This window comes from Musa acuminata, chromosome BXJ1-4, assembly GCF_036884655.1.
Source record: "Musa acuminata AAA Group cultivar baxijiao chromosome BXJ1-4, Cavendish_Baxijiao_AAA, whole genome shotgun sequence".
Taxonomy (NCBI): Eukaryota; Viridiplantae; Streptophyta; class Magnoliopsida; order Zingiberales; family Musaceae; genus Musa; species Musa acuminata.
This window is the reverse complement of record NC_088330.1, coordinates 33678069-33695486: the sequence shown is the minus strand read 5'-3', so window position 1 is coordinate 33695486 and position 17418 is coordinate 33678069. Positions and strand designations below refer to the sequence as shown.

At 42.1% G+C, this 17418-nt stretch overlaps 2 protein-coding genes and 1 long non-coding RNA gene across 3 annotated transcripts; 2 read left to right on the top strand and 1 right to left on the bottom strand.

The window, feature by feature from the left end:
* Window positions 1–943: 943 nt before the first annotated feature.
* Window positions 944–2561, top strand: LOC135672535 (uncharacterized). The gene is made up of 3 exons (XR_010513005.1): window positions 944–1077; window positions 2038–2151; window positions 2243–2561. It is a non-coding gene; the product is annotated as an uncharacterized LOC135672535 (long non-coding RNA).
* Window positions 2562–7770: 5209 nt separating this feature from the next.
* LOC103977750 (brassinosteroid-responsive RING protein 1-like) lies at window positions 7771–8298 on the bottom strand. Its single transcript, XM_009393354.2, has one exon. It carries the CDS (start codon window positions 8296–8298, stop codon window positions 7771–7773), a length of 528 nt encoding a protein of 175 aa, XP_009391629.2.
* A 5700-nt stretch (window positions 8299–13998) lies between these two features.
* Window positions 13999–16856, top strand: LOC103976302 (BTB/POZ domain-containing protein At1g63850-like). The gene is made up of 2 exons (XM_009391505.3): window positions 13999–15403; window positions 15484–16856. The coding sequence occupies exons 1-2, from the start codon at window positions 14456–14458 to the stop codon at window positions 16492–16494; spliced, it is 1959 nt and encodes a 652-aa protein (XP_009389780.2). The 5' UTR covers window positions 13999–14455; the 3' UTR covers window positions 16495–16856.
* The last annotated feature ends 562 nt before the right edge of the window (window positions 16857–17418 follow it).

Sequence of the window (17418 nt, the reverse complement as noted above, 5' to 3'; positions counted from 1 at the left end):
TTATTTTTCAAATTATGAGTCTTAAATCTATTAAGACTCCTCCGTTGGCAGAGCCTCTCAGAGCAAGACTTGGATCCTACTGAAGAGATGTGAGGCAATCGTCAGGTTCTCCGATTCTTTATTTTTTTATTATAATATAAATTCATATTTTTATAATTAAAAGCTTATAACTTTTAGAAATCATTCTATAATTTTTAGAATTATTTGTTGTGGTATTTAGATTTATTCCATGAAAATCCAGATTAATTGTTATTATCATTTTGATTCTAATGATTTTTTAATTATATTTTGATATCTCCGTCTTCTAAGTTTTTCACATATTCTAGAACTTTATTTATTTATTCTAAATTTTTTGAGTAATTATATTTATTAATTTGGAAGTATTGACTTTATTAATATTTTTAATTCATAACAATAATTTTCAATCTATCTTATTGATTATATATCTATTCTGATATATTTTCTCTAACTTATAATACGTTTAAATGAATCGATTTAAATTATTCACGATTTACTAAAATTTTAAATTTAAAAATACTAGTTATTGATGTTTAATTTATGAACAATGGTTTTGTGATGTTACTAATTATTTTTTATTTTTAATTAAATTATTCTAAATGTTTAAGTTGAATTTGAAATTTAATAGACTTAGGTCTGAGCCAAGTTAGACCGTTCGTTGGACCTATGCAGGCCTAGCCAGTCTACCGCTTGTAGCTCGCCTTGATCCGAGTTTAGAACTAACCCAAGTCGTGGCTCGGTTCGGTGCGACCTCGAGTCTACAGTGCGGGTTCGGTTGCGTCGAGCAAGTTGATTGGCGTAGGTTCAGCACAGCTTAACAAGCCAGCGACTTGAGAGCCTTGGCTTCGCCAAGTGCCGGGTCGACACGATCCACCGCCCCGGCTTGGCCCGACCCGGCCTGATCGTCCTATTATTGCTCCATAGCCCGGTCCAGTGAGCCTTCAAACGAATCCGGAAGTTTCGGGAGCTTTCAAGTCTGCTCCACGATGACGGTTTATCAGCCACCTCGTCTTCTTCCTCTTCCTTCTCCTTCGAAAGCCGAATTGCCTCTTCGATCCGGTAAGCTCTTCTTTTGCTTTTGTTCTTTACCTTGAAAACATTTAGATCTTGCAGTCTTGTAGACATTGGCACGATAGAGATAAGTCGCGTTGTTGGGAGTCAATAAACGTTCGATGCTTACCGATATGAAGGTCAGAAGGGATTGCTGCGTTCCTGCTCTTACGGCAATCGAGGTGCCCCTTTAGGTGTATTGCCAACTAGTGGTCATCGGCAGAAAGTTAACGAGAATTTGGAATGAGGAAGTTGCATTCGGAAGGACCATGTATAAGATTTTGGTTGAATCCTTTTCCTGTCAACTAACTAAGCGATTACTTGAACATGTTGCTGATCAATCTTTAGCAGTATTCCCAAATGATAGGTTGCGAGATTGTACTACTAGATAGTTTGTCTCGTTTGTTCTTTTCCAAATTAGGGATTATGTGTGTCTTGATGTGATCATAAGGCCCTATGATCAAAACAACAACACAGAATCATCAGCAAGTGATAGGTGAAAGATGGCATATGATTAATTACATTTGGGTAGGATTTGGCTGAAATTTCTGTAAACAATAAAGGGAGCATTAATTTTTGCACGTTATTGGTTGCTCGACGAAAATCCATGTGCATCCTTGGTAAAGAACTCTAAAAATCCATGTATATTGTGGTAAGCTGGGTGTTTGTACTAATCCTGAGCAGCAATTGGCTGTAAATTACCAATACTCACCCATCTGACTTCTCTAAGGTACCAATTCTCTGAGAATTAGAACTAGAGGCAGAGCCTTTCTTTTCCTTTCTCTTCCTTTTTCTTGCAAAATATCTTATTGAAGCAGCCTGTTAGAAGCATATTTTATGATACACTATCCTTTCTTAGGGAAATTGTTTTCTTTTTCACTTTCATTTTCCATGTAAAGAATTATCAGGCTTTAGTATATTGTTTTCTGTCATGCCTCGCAAGGATAGCCAATGAACTTTCTTTTGCAGGATTACTTGCAACACTGCAAATAGCCAAAAGGTCCAAAACCTAAATGAGGGTTCTCACTGAACTACCAGTTAAATGTATTCTCAGGCGAATCTATCCCATGAAGGGAGCATGGAGTAATTGCAACCTGTTCTTTTAAATACTTCATGTTCATTCTTCTTTTCCATTTTTACATGCTTTTATAAACTAGAGACATCTTGCGAGCAGGAACGATGACCATATCTGTGCCAAATAAGCAAGAAAATGAGGAGCTTGGTGGATTATATCGCGTAATGAACGAAAAGGCTGAACCACTTGTGGCATTCAACAAGCCACGGCTTCCACCTGTTCTTGGCCCTTTGGTTGTTCTCTCATTCCTGGAGATGTTAAGCAGTAATGGGGATGATTAGAGTGGCAGGGACTGGATACCATCTCACATCGTCATGTGTAGTGTCGATGCTTGAACTTGTAGAATGGACAAAGAAATGAACTTGTTGGGCATTTGCTCGCTGGTATGTTTAGTTTATAGCTGCGCATTTGAACTGCATATTTCCAAATATTGGTATACTATGAAAAATGGAAGAATCAAAGGCTCCCCAAATATCTTACAGACTCTGATGATAAAATGAATAATGGCATGAGGCTTCTTGTAGTTTAAGTAGCAGTATCAGTTGATTAAACATACGAGTGATGTTGTTCTTTAACAATGTGTTTAAAACATCAGAAGTCTTAAGTGTAATCATCAGGTCTTTGAAGGTCGTCAAACGTGGGGGAGATGGTTTTGGGAACTTGTCAAAACTCCGAAAAAATCTTTAAACTTTTTACTTAAAGGTTGGTTTTACCCAATTCATTGTTAATCCCTTGAATTATAATGGACTTTATGCCTAGGTTACCATCTTTCAGTTAATCTGACACTGTTGTGTGATTGAATGGAGTTTGTGAGGAATAAGTTCTGGTCTGTAAATTCCCATTCAATGCCTATGCAGAATTAGTTCTATTATTGCTTCTTGGAGAGCAATGCGCATGTGAAATATGATGAATTACCGATGAGCAGCTCCTGCATTATCTCTCAAACAGTGGTAGAAACTGCAGCTCCTGTCAAAGAGGAACTCTTTGTTGTTCATCACCACATAATTTCTAAATGTGGCTGATGAAACAACAACATTTGCTACAGAAGCACTAAATCTATTCTACTAACCAAAGATTTCCTCAAATACACAGTGATATTTATTCACGCCATGGGGATTTACGCTTCTAAGGATTCCTAACATTTTTACATGAACAAAACGAACTCCGAGCTTCCATCTGCATCGATGCTATAAGATTGACACTCGTCATACCGGCTCAACTTCTGATTCTGCTTTCCCTTCAAAATGGATTGCCGAGGAGGATGCGGCTGCTGTGGATGACCCTCCACAGCGCAGACGCGACGGAGTTCATCGCGGTCGTGGCTATTCGAGACTTGATCTGCCCCCGCTTTGGTATAGGCCTTCTCTCATCTGATCTCCCACCATTGGCGAGAGCAGAGACCAAGACAGCAGCAGACTTATTCCTCATATGGACTTCTACAGGAGGTAAGCAGATGGACTTCTGAAACTTTGTGCGATCCTTTTGGACTTCGTTCCAGTTTGCGGATTCCACATGTGGTCTATTTATATAGTGTTTTCTGGATCAATGGAGGAACCTCAACAGGAATTTTCTGGCTGAGAGACAAGCCTGCCAAAGGTGCGTGATTTACCAAAGATTCTGTCTATAAACAAACAAGACATGACCTAAAGTCAGTCATGGTTGCTCCTCGATGAAGAAAAGAATAAAGCAGGAATTGGTTTCCTAATTAGTCTATGCCATTTGAGCTCGTGCGGGCAGACGAACCTGGATATGTTGACGGTATGAAGGTATTGGATATGTTAATGCATCAGTTGGCGTCTCCCTTTGTGGAAGCTTTCGGCAGCTATATGCACATGGCTTGCTGGCTCGATGACCTGGTGAAGACAATCCTCTCACGCTCTGGGGCTGTGGTCTCATAAATGAGCTTGGAAGATGATGCTTTCCTTCGAATGATAAAGAGTAAGCGTTGGAGCAAGTGGAGCCATCAATTAGCCATGTTCTTAGACTTTAGCATGGAGCAAGTGGCCAATTTGTATGTGCATATTGTTGCCGAAAGCTTGCATGTGCATGTGCATGTGCGATAGATGCCAACCGATGCATCGAAACATGGCTCCAAAACCTCCCACCATCACAGCGCAGCTCTAGCATTTCGTGTCCACTGCTTCGGCTTCCCGCACGAGGTCACACAGGCCAGATAGTAGTAGTCACCAAACCAGTCCATCCTTGATTCTTTTCTTCATGGAGGGGCTCAAATCTCGAATGTTTATAGACAGAATCATTGCTGAACCATGGCATCCCTTAGCTGGCTTGTCTCCCCACGAGAAAACTCCTTTAGAGATTCGTTCGTTGATCCAGTGTACATTTATGTACGTTGGTGGGCTGCTATCATGAAGCAGCAAACAGGAGCAGAGTCCACAGGGATCAAACAGAGTATCACGAAGACTCTGTCTATTTCTAGCTTTCCTCCTGGACGGCCATCAACTGCAGCCGCATCCTCATCTTCGTTAATTGATTTGTTAACCATCATTCTTTGTCTGCTTCGCTAATGGTGACAAAGCTCGACAAAAACTTTCGTATGCAGGTTTAACGACGACCGAAAGATCAAAGTTTCCCAAGGTTCGTCTTGAAGGAGTTCACAAGTTCAGATGTAGCAAAGTAAGCATGTAATGGCAACAGAGGTTTCAATAAAGTCCAAGCCTTTGTCTACCTTTGATCAATTGGAGACCATTAACACAACGAAAGTGGGCGAGTGAGACTTGAAATAAGATCTGAACTCTCTTTCTAAACTTCTTGTTGTCAGCACAGGAAACGGACAATGTCATCATCCAAGTCTCTGAAACCAAACATCAATCTTTTTTTTAGTCTATTTTGTCAAACCATGGATGACTTCTCTACAAAATTTCTTTGGAGTTATCTGCGACTTCTTGATACTGTCTAAAAAGAAGAGAAGGATTGATAGATAGGATCAGATTTTGGACTCGACGTCGAAGACGATAAAGTGAAGTCATTTTCGTAATAATAAGAGGTGCCATTGGAAGCCGCATCGGGCTTCTCCGTTGGGACAAGCGGAGTCCGGTGAAGCGAGCACGTACGCCGACTTAGCCCCACCCACCTTGACGCACGGGCGGTGGAGGCCGTGGCTGTTGACCAGTTATCGAGCTCGCACGGGCACACAGCGCAGTCGTCGCCGGCGTTCCGGCAGCTCCTCGTACCGTTATCATCACTGGAAGTGCCTTCTCCATAACTAGCATCGTTGATGCCGGCTTCAATTACTGGTTTACCATGTCTATCCATGCGGCTGGGGTCATCAGGCGAAGTGGTTCGGCGCCGAAGAGCTCGGCGACGCCTAAGAGTTTGGCGACGTCGATCTCGCTGAAGAGTTCAGCGAGCAGGGCGAATGCCCGGACGATGGACTCTCGTCAAGGAACAAAGCAATGCAAGGTGCGTTGATGGTAAGAACAACTAATGAAGATGAATCAATCATTCCAGACAGAAACTCTTATCCTCTCCTTCTCTCTTCAAGATCTATAATCATGGCTCTAAAGTTACTTGAGCCGATCAAATTTCACGTAGAAAACATACAAAGCCAGGTTCAAATCAAATTAATTGGGTTATAATTGGCTTGAACCAGTTTAGAATCATCCAAAACCAGTTTAAATAATTGGGTGAGTATTCTTGAGCTTAAGGAAATAGACAAGTCCTAAAATTATAAATGTTGTCTTTGTAGAATATTCATTAGATAGCAACAACTATAAATATGAACTCTGAAATGTCTAAAACTTCAAATGACGTTTTGTTTGAATCTAAACATGATTTATTCTTTAAATGCATCTTTCCTTTCAAATCTAGATTGCCCACCTGCAAATGATTCTTCTCCTATTTTGAACTCCTTTAAGACATACCTATTATCTTGAACCCAGAAGGAGTAAGAGAACTAGGATATAAAGGAATTATAGTGATGATAATGTTATCTATAGTTTATTCCAAGAGGTCATAAGCTCTCCCGATTCTCCTTTTCTAAAAGAAGTTGATAAATAGTAAAATAAAATTAATTATTAATAATCATATTTGGATTTTTACTAATTTATCACCGGACAACAAACTCTTAAGTGCAAGTGGATGTTCAAAAAGAAGATTAAGACTAATTATATAATTAAAAAAATTAAGACTAGACTCGTAGCTCAAAGGTTTAAGTCTGATATTAATTATTTTGACACATACAAATTACTATCATCCCATCCGAGTTTTATTTGTTTTTGTTTCCATCAATAAACTCTTAGTTTATTAAATGGATATGAATACTATTTTTCTTTAATGAGATTTATATGGATCAATCCAAATGTTTCATGGTGTTTGAACAGGAGACAAAAAAAAGTGTGCAAGCTAATTCGTTTCTAGTACGAACTCAAGCACATAAGCAATGTCAGAAAATTTTTAGTTATGTGATTTCAAATAAATGAATATATAATTATCTTTACTATAGAATGAAATAAATTTATTCTACTTTGTCACTCTTGTGTGTCTATCCGTAAAGGTCAACCTCCTCGAAATCTTTTATGATTCCTTAAAAACCTACAAAAAGAGAAGATATGTTAGAAAAAATATTTAATTCGAGATTTACAAACAAACATTTTACTAAAGATTTGATAGACAATATAAGCTATAGATTTCTCAAGCTTTGAACGGTCGTGCAACAAAGGGTCCAAGATAGTTTGTCACGGTCAAAAATCTTCACAAATGCTCACATGACACTACTATGGAATAAGACAATAAACATAAACAGGTCCTGGAGGCTACCTCAAAGGCTCATCCAATCATATGCCACTCGGGTAGCTCTTCGGTGCTATATTGGCTGATACTTCATATCATTCTATAGAGCTAGAAAACCACCAAAATGACTGTCTAGTTAGCTTACTTCTGGATAGTTTTACCTCTGTGTGATAACTGCATACAACATGTGTTTATAAGTCTGAAACGATCACAAAAATCAATCAAAATATTACAAGCCCTCTACATGTGTAAACCATAAATAAAATCGAAAAATATGGGCATATGTAAGCATTAGATTAAGAACTATGTATTTGTGACAATACAGTGGCGGATACATAAAAATTTGTAACAAATGAGAAAGGTAATTTAGTAATTTTGATATTTCACATAATACTTTAATAATCCTCATAAAGCACAAAAATTATCTTCAAATAAATAAAATAAAATAAATAATGATAAAAATAATAATTACGGTTGGTGCATCTATTATGTGATTAATGAGGTATCTTTTCAAACATTTAATTTTATTTAGTGAAATAAGCATCATGAATAGGAGGAGTTGGGTTAAGTTCTTGAACAAACCTAATACATGTGATATACTCTTTAATCGTAGTAATGTGAGACTATTCATACTCCTTTTTCGTGCTCAAGGAACCAATTATCAAAACAATGTCATCGTTTAAGTCTATGAAACCAACCATCAATTTTGTTTTTCGTCTATTTTATCAAACCATGGATGACTTCTATACGGACAATACACCAAATTACTTTACGACTTCTCGAAGCTGCCTAAGAAGAAGAGACGGATTGATAGACAGTGTCAAATGTTGGACTCGGCGTCAAAGACGATAACACGAAGGCAATTTTCGCTACAGGAGTCATTGGAAGCCCGCCCTATCATGGTAGTCCAAGACGTCTCGCTTCTCCACTGGGATAAGTGGAGTCCGGCAAAGCGGACAGGTTCGTCGGCGAAGCTCCACCCACTTGTCAAGGCACTGGCGGTGGTAGACGTGGCGGCAGTTGGTTAGCAGTCGCACTTCGTCCCCGTGCTCGAACTTGCACAGGCACACGGTGCAATCGTCATCGGCGTACCGGACTATTCCCGATAGTTCCTCGTACCGCATCACGAGAAGCGCCTCCTCCATTTCTAGCGTCGCTGATGTCGCCTGTAGCTGCTGGCCGTTACCATAGCTATCATCTGCGATGCTATGGTCAGGCCAGGGGTCGACAGTGCCGAAGAGGTCGACGATGCCTATGACTATGGTGACACCGATTATGTCGAAGAGTTTGTCGAGGCCGAGCGCGTGGGATATCCAAACGATGGGCTTCCACAAGTCGTCGACAACCAAAACAATGCGGTGGAGCGCTGTCGGTAAGAGCAACGCAACGCAGAATGAAAACCACATGTCACCTGGAAACAACAAAGAAACAAGAGCTCAATCACAACAAACAGAAACTCTTCTCATCTCCTTCTCTAATTTAATTTCACTTCATGTAGAAATCATACTGAACCAAGTTCAAATCAAATTGATTGGTTTGAAATTAGTTTAAACCAGCAAACACCCTAAATTTGTTTAAGCTAGATATAACTAATCATTTAGACCGACCGACTTGAACTGATCAAACCGAATTGATTTAATTTGATCGGATAGACAACATTGGGCCTAACTCTTTGATTCGTCTAGTCGGACGACTCGATACGGGTTTAGTCTAATTTATTGTATGTAAAAAGAATTAAATCAACAATAATAAGTATTTTAGTTTAGTCTAAGGAAACATAAACAGTAAATAATTTATTCAATACGTAATTAAATCAATTTTTAAACAGTACTTCATGAAGTTCGTTAATTATAGCTTACAAATCATGGTTCAAAATTTAAAATAATTAAATCAATAACAAAAATCAATTAAATTAAATATAAGAAAACATGAACATTATAAAATTAATTAAATATTTGTCATATTTTGAGAAAAAAAATCACTCTTAAAAAATAATCTAACTTAGGCATGATTCTTAGAAAATTTGTTATTTGTAATTCATTCAAGATAATTTAATAACATTGTAAATTCTAAAATATATATCATGCATCTTGATTTTTGAAAATAAAATTTTAATTTAATATCTAAAATTCAAAAAAAATATCGAATAAACTAAAAGAAATGATGGAGCACTCACCAAGGGTCATGATACCACCTTCTTCTCTCATGATACTTCATATCATTCGATTCTTCCCGATCATCACTAAAATAAACGAGGAGTCTTTCTTATTTAAATAGGAGAACAGGATGGATGTCGATCAAGGTATAAACTTATTTTTTTTATTTTAATATTTTAATTAAAATAATTATATTATTCTTTATTTATTCATTTAATATGGGAAATAGTCTTAGTGGCTGCAAAATAACTTTTATGTTAGATACACTTATTGGGTAGCAAGTCATGCGAGTACAACAATGTGTTAATGATGGAATTTTCTGAATTGAGAAATAAGAATAAAAATTTAGGTGCTTATATTGCCCCCATTAATTTGTTCCTATATTTAATTTTAAAAAAATATGGATATTAATATTTAATATACTATTGTATTTTTCAAGCGGTTTCTTTGTGTACCTAAGAGTTGTCAGATAATATGAGAAATTTGACATTTCGACACTTTAAATGTGATATCACTATTAACCCGATACCCATATAAATACTTTTTTTTGACTAACACATTGGATGAGTCACGTTATAAACCACGATGCATGCTACTTTAGGTGATTTCTCATGTTCACGTAACACCTGGCGGTGACGTGGAATAACTTCTCATTAGGTAGCGATGGTTATTGTTAACACACAGAAACTGATGATTAATAAGTCAATCTAATTGACTCCTCTTGGTTGACATCAAGAGCAAACAATGCGGAAAGAGCGAATGAATTTATAGAGAGAGATAGTACACTAAGAACGACTCGGTCTTCGAGTGATAAAGCTTGGTAGGAAATCTTGATGATCTCTTTTGCTATGTAGCCTCCTGATTGTGCCTTTGGGCTACACCGATAATCATGCATAATAGCTCAACACTGTGGGTGTTATGGGTTGACCTCTCCAATACTTAAGTATGAAAAAGGAAGAAAGATGAAGATAATAGAATTAGTAGTGTAAATAAGAGAATAAAGATTTTTTTTTGCTTGCTTGCCTCGGCTTAGCATGGGGCTTAGCTTTTATACTCAGGCATTAGGTGGAGCAGACGGATCTTTGTCAAGGCTCCTTTTATCCTATATGAAGGAGGCATTTAATGCGGGTGACTTGCTGACATGTGCCCCTGAGGATAGTGCTTGGGGACTATCAGGATGATACCTTTGATCTAACTTCCTTGCCTCTTTGGGTCAGGTAAAGTATGATTCCTTCATCATTCGTTTGGAAGGGAATGCAGATGAGGTCGAGTTATGTAGTCGACCATTAATGCGGAATTAGATTTTCTTTTTCAACTATAGGATCAATGAAGAGTGGATTTCACAAGCCTATTTTGAGCAGCCAGGTGATGTGACCTCCTACTGACGACCATAGAGTGTAGATGGTTCCCAAGCTTTTTCTTACGTATTACCTATATGACAGGAGGAGCTGAGGAATGCTAGGATTATCTATATTAGTTACTAAAGCTAACTATATAAAAGACATAAGCTATATTGGCTCACCTAAATCTTTGATTGAAAAAATATATACTCTTCACTATTATCAATATAGGTATTGAAAAGACTATTGTTGAATATGCACTTAGCCTAGTTTTATAGGATTCATCGTCGAATCCGTACCTCAACACAAGGTTTGCGATGGACTCGAATACAATCTAGGTTGGCTTCACAATTCAAATTAAAATCACATTAATAGTTTCACACTAAAGAAAAGAACTAATATAATAAAATTATGTACAAGAATCTTGTAACACTGATCCAAAGTATAGTTCAATCTTACGGAAACATAATAGCAAATAAGATTTTCTCAACTACATGAGAAAATCTCGCTGGACAATTGAAGAAAATCCTTCCTTCCCACATATATATATATAAATAAAACATTGTACTCAACCATTTCAAGTGCATGTTTTATCATCATAATTCAACTTATCACTTTGAACACCTTTGTCCACGTGATTATACACATGTGATCCACACTTCCACTCATAAAAAATTATAAAAAAAGGTCAAAACGGTACAACACTACAATCTCATAAATTATCTCATTAGAATGTAAGGTTTAAGTTTAAATAAATAACTTGTACATCATGTTGTGATCTAGAAATCAATTGTTGGCCTCCGACTGTGAGAATTACTCCATGATCCTCGAATTGGAGTTGGACCTCAACACCATGTTCTTCAATAAGATTCTTCTTACGGTAACCTAAAATGAGTCCCGAAATGAAAGGTTTTTGGAGAGTGAAGAGAGAGACTTGTGCGGTAGCATATTTCCTTTTATTGTTGGAATTCTGAACCACTTATCACTAGCAAAAATATCCATCAAATAGTTTATAATTAAAAATATCTCTCTTTGTAAAATCTAGATTGTTTTTTTTTTTCATGTGTCTAAATCATGATTCGGAATGAATATTGCATTAATCACATATTTATACCCTTCAAGTAATATAATTAAATAAACAAACATGGCATCTTCAATAAGTTTAGTTACATATTCATATGCTTACAATATCAAATTCAAAATAACACATAATATCGATTCTCACTTAAATATCTAAAACTCCTGAACAACTTTCTAGATGTATAGGCTACATTCATATCTTCCAATCTCTTTCTATCACAAAGAAAATACATTCAAGATTTATTATCTAAAACAAATATGCAGGATGCAAATATGGATACAACTCCTCTATCTGCTAGGGGCTCTATCAAATTATCTAATGGAAGTTCTACTACGGAACCCACTCAATATCGGCAAGTCGTTTGTTTCCCACAGTATTTAGCTCTCACTCGTCCCGACATCTCATTTGCAATTAACAAATTATCATAATTTATACAGAGGCTATGCATTGGTCTGCGATCAAACGAGTCCTTCGATATCTTAAAAAGACTCTCGATCGTGATGTCTTTCTTTGTAAATACTCTCAACTTCAGCTTCATGCCTTTATCAATGCTGATTGGACAGACAACTTTGATAATCAAACATCCACATCGGGGTATATTGTCTTTCTTGACACTAATCTAATTAGTTAAAGTTCTAAGAAGCAAAAGACAATCGTACGGTCTACAATTGAAACTGAATATCAAATCATCGCCACTGTCAGAACTCAATTGGGTTATAAATCTATTCAAATAACTCAACATTAACTCTACTCCTATAATATATTGTGACAATGTCGGAGCTATCTATCTGTGCGCTAATCCTCTAATCTGTTGAGGAAAATTCTCCGTTCTAACTTACATAAATAGGAAAAAAAATATGTGAATACAATTAAGCTTCTTCCATAATTTCTTATTCTTTTTTCTAATAAAATCATCCACGAACTCAAACTTCTTCTTGCTCCTATGCTCCGCTTCTTTTCTATCACTCACATCCCAAAGCACCAACACAGGAGCCCACTCTCCACTCTCGACCTTCTCTTCTCCTCTTCCTCTCTCCTCTCTCGTCTTTGCTCTTAGCTTTCCTTCTTCCTCGATCAAACACCGCCCAAGAGCCAAAACCCGAGCTCCTCCCCTATGTCGCAGACCTCTTAAGCGTCAGCCACGCCATGATCCCCCATGCCACCAACCTCAATGTTGCTGACTCATCGCTTCCCCGTCTCCAAGTCCAGCTCCTCCTCGTCCGTCCCTCTCCTACGCACCCGCTGCCTACCAGATCATCGCCAGAGGCGTCTTCTACTTGATCTATTCATGCGCAAGCTTGCCTAAAGAGCATTATAAGAGAATTGCGACTACTTTCCTATCGGAGTTTAAGTTAGAAAGTATTGATTGCATTTATGTTGCCAAATATTTTATACAGTAAACTAATATATCTAAAATGAATTAATATGTACTTTCTTCCTGCACAACGCATAGGTTAAAGATGTAGTTCCGCAGAATAGTCATCATTTCAGAAGATTTGCCTTGGATGCATCAGGCAAATTACTTTTTCCATGGACTGCTCCATCCCACTTGTTGTGTTGGGATTCGGAAAGAAGAGAAAGAAAAAGCCAAGAAAATGAAGTGAAAGAGACACTTTAAAGTAGTATTATTATGCATCGGTCCCTTGTGAATGGGCTTTATTATTGTTGAGGCTACTGTAACATTACCAGTTCCTTAAGATCATGGTTTTGCAAGTACCATGGAGAGACCATTCGGTAGATGATGATGACATCTTCACAACATGTTGTCGGAGGAGGAGTCTGTTTACTAGTTTGCTTTCTTGTTGTTCGTGATCCAGCAACCATGGTATTCCGGCCACCTTTGGACGCATCGGTCTCAGCTAAACAACACCAAACGAGGCACTCATAGAAGAAGCGGTAGGAGTGAGAGTTACTGGGGAGAGACGAGTCTTGGCGGTGCTTTTGCAGCATTGATTCAGTCGCAGGCAAAGCACAAAAAGTGGAAAGCGGAAAAGGTAGCGACTGCACGCCTATCCTCGTCGGTGGGGTGTGCATGGCATGGCTCGCTCCTGATGCCTCGGCGCCGCTGCCGCAATTCCTCGAGAGGGAGAAAGAAGTGCTTGCACTCAAACAAGGACGTCCGCGTCTGTAAACAAAGGGCAAAAAGAGCAGAGGCCAACTCGACAGGGTCCCCCCCCCTCACATGGATGGCAGATGTAATCTACGGATTAGAATGGCATTGGAGGACCTCAACGATTGGATCAGTTGCCATTATTAATACTGAAACAGCTTCTGTTTCTTCTTCCCGGTGCAATTTTGACTGCTACAAGTTGGAGCAGTGACGACTCCAGCATTTCTAGGATGAATACATAATTGAGCTTCTGTGCGTTGTCTACGTCTGATCCCTAAATGCATGCCACGCCATTAAGGAATAACTTAATCATCGTCCTGAGTGATTGGTGATTCACTAGCACGATGTCTAGTTGGAAAGTGGGTGCAGGCACTTGCACATAGAATGGTAGATGTTTCTTTTGCATTCCCCTTGTGCTCTGTCTGTTCTTCTTCTCTTGGATGCTCCTACTGGAGCTGTGATCTGAGTGTGGCGGAGGGCATGTCCGGTTAATCATGGAAACTCCACCGGGTTGCCTGACAAAGAGCCAGAGCAGGGGCACGTACCGCACGCACATGATGGAGCGGCAGCCACAGGCCACCACCGCCGTGACCCACCCAAGATGCGTCCCTTCGCTCCTCCCTACCTCCGCTTGCATTCATTGCTCTTCCCTGTGATCCTTGATCCTCCGAGGGTCTCCGGTCATTACAGGCACGTTTAGTGCAGGCTATGCACCGTATCGCTGAATTGATCACATAGGGGTGTGTGTATTACTATTAATATTCTCGTTTCCCGGAGACAACGGTCCCATTTCATTTGCTCACATCAAAACACGACAACCGCGGTGAGGGGCGAGGACGAGTTAATCAAAGTGCCCCCCCACCCTCACCCTCATTGATGGCTACTTCCTCCCACCGCCTCAAAACCCACACCCAACAACAACCACCACCACAACCAGGGACACAGCCACGGCCGCAGCAGCCTAACCGCAGATCGAACACGAACGCCAAGCGCCGGAAGCGCCGGGAGACTCTCCCCCCCCACGTCGTCTCTTCCGACGGGCCCTGGTGCTGCGCCACCTCCTCCTCAGTCGCTGCCTCACCGCCTCACGCCCGCCGCGTCCCCGCGGTGGTCCCGCAGGACCAGGCCGAGGCCGTTCTGATCGCCGAGGTTCCCCCGTCTGCCTCCCCCTCGCCCTTGCCCATGGATGCCTCTCCTGCCGCCTCCCCCGCCGCTTCCGCTGCTGCTGCGTTCTCCTCCCCCTACCCCCCGTACCCCTCCAGCTACAGCAAGTTTAACTCTGCCCTCAACGCGGGTCTTCTGAATCCCATGTCCCCTCCGCCACCGCCGCCCCTCGACAAGACCCGCTCCAGCCCAACCCTCTTCGACATGATGGCGAACGAGCAGGACTACCACCCCCGCCCCGCCGTCCCCCCTCAGCTGCCACTCCCCGGCCGCGCCGGCGCTGCCTTAGCGGCCGCCTCAGCCCAGGACCGCCAGCTCCTTCTCCAGGAGCGCGTGGCTGAGATCATCGGTAGCTGCAGCCCCGGGAACCAGCTCAACGACGCGGAGTCCGGGGACGTCCGCCTCACCCTCAGCTCCAAGGACGGCCTCACCGTCTCCCTCAACGTCCACCGCAACATCCTTGTCGCGCACAGCCGCTTCTTTGCCGCCAAGCTCTCGGACCGTTGGTCCAAGCAGCAGCGCTCCCTTCCGCACATCGTGGAGATCTCTGACTGCGACGACGTCGAGGTCTATGTGGAGACCCTCCGCCTGATGTATTGCAAGGATCTGCGCCGGCGCCTTATGCGGGAGGACGTCTCCAAGGTCCTCGGCATTCTAAAGGTGCCGCCTTTGACCCTCCCTCTCTGTTTTTGCCGCTGCTGCTGCTTCCTACATTTCACGGTTTCAGCCATTTTCCTTAGGTTTCAGCGTCGATCGCTTTTGATGCGGGGGTTCTATCTTGCCTCGAGTACTTGGAAGCCGCCCCCTGGGCGGAGGACGAGGAGGAGAAGGTGGCCTCGCTTCTATCTCAGCTCCACCTGGATAGCTCGGGCGCAGAGGAGGTGCTCAAGCGGGTGTCCCTTGAAATGGCGACATGCGACGCCGAGGAGCCCAACGGCGGAAATGGAGGCGAGGAAATCCTCGTCCGGCTAATCCAGGTGGTGTTAGAGGGCAAGGACGAGAAGGCGAGACGGGAGATGAAGGGCCTGGTCTCCAAGATGCTCCGCGAGAACAACACCGCCTCACAGTGTGGCGGAATGGGCGGCGGTGGGGGCGCCAACAGGGGCGGAGACCTCAGCAAGGAGTCCCTCTACTCCGCCTGTGATGGCTGCCTCCGCTCGCTCCGCCACCACTTCGCCCTCGCCGCCGCGTCCGACCTTATCGAGGCCGCTCAGATCGCGCGGCAGGCGGACAACCTCCACTGGATCCTCGACATCCTCATCGACCGGCAGATCGCCGACGATTTCCTGCGGACGTGGGCGTGCCAGGCGGAGCTCTCGGAGATGCACCCCAGGGTGCCGGCCATTCACCGGTACGAGGTGAGCCGGGTGACGGCACGGCTGTTCGTCGCGGTTGGGAAGGGTCAGATTCTGGTGTCCAAGGAGGCGCGATGCCTGCTGCTGCGAACCTGGCTGGAGCCATTCTACGAGGACTTCGGGTGGATGCGGAGGGCATGCAAGGGCCTCGACCGCCACCTGATCGAGGACGGCCTCGCCAACACCATTCTCACGCTGCCGCTGGCCACGCAGCAGGAGATCCTGCTCGCTTGGTTCGACCGGTTCCTCAACGCCGGCGACGACTGCCCCAACATCCAGAGGGGCTTCGAGGTGTGGTGGCGGCGGGCCTTCTGGCGGAGGAACGGGGAGCCCGATCAACAGCCGCCGGTGCTCAGGATCACGGCCGCCGCCGCTGCCTGCGAGAATTCTTGCTGATCAGGAGCACAACAAATTCGCGCATTGGCTACTGCCATTTCAATCTGATGTCAACCATTGGCGGATGTGATTGCCCATCCTTCCTGTCTAAGCCAAGTCCATCTCTGGCATTGCGTTGTGCAGTATAGGAAGTGAGTGCAGTTTGGATAGCAACCTCCCGTTTCGTTTTCTTCTTCAATCAGAACCAAGTAACACATACATCGGATGCTCATCTTTGCGAGCATCGACAAGAAGAACTCCATATTCTGGTTAGAGGATCCTCCTAAATCACAGCAAATCTACCCATGCAGTGTTTGTCTCCTGTTTGTGATACGAACTTTGGATGAATGCTACCTAGCCATGTGCAGGGTAGCCTTTACCCTCGGATAGCCTCTCTTTGAATCGATTGGTATGTCACAAGTAGTGCATGCGTTTGTCCTCTCCTCTGCGTACGAAGCTTTGCTATGGTAAATAAAGAAGAAGAAAGACTTGAGCAGCATCAAGATGTTCACCGGCGGCAATTATGGTTTGCTTCCATCGGTTCATTTACTTCATCCTCTGCTTTTGCCACTCGTATATGAAGGCATCACCGTGCAACCGTCAACGGCCAGGTGATGGTCAGAGAATGCTTGAAGGAGCTCAAAATGGTCGTTGGTGCCCCTATTTTCGCCATTGACCCAGCAAGATTGGTCTCAAGGTGGTGCTGCAAATGATGATTGGAGCCATTGTTCCCTGCCGCATCTCTTGCAATCTTTGCATACTTTGCTGTTGCCTTTTGCTCTCGTGTCAATGCAGCGAGCAGAGGCCGCCCCTGCCTTCGTTAACGTATGGAGAGAGAAAAAAAACACTTTTGGATTGGATTTCCATGTTTTTATTTGAAGGAGAGATCTCGAAATGAAAAAAAAACAAAAACATATTATAAGATTAACAATTAAAGAACATATT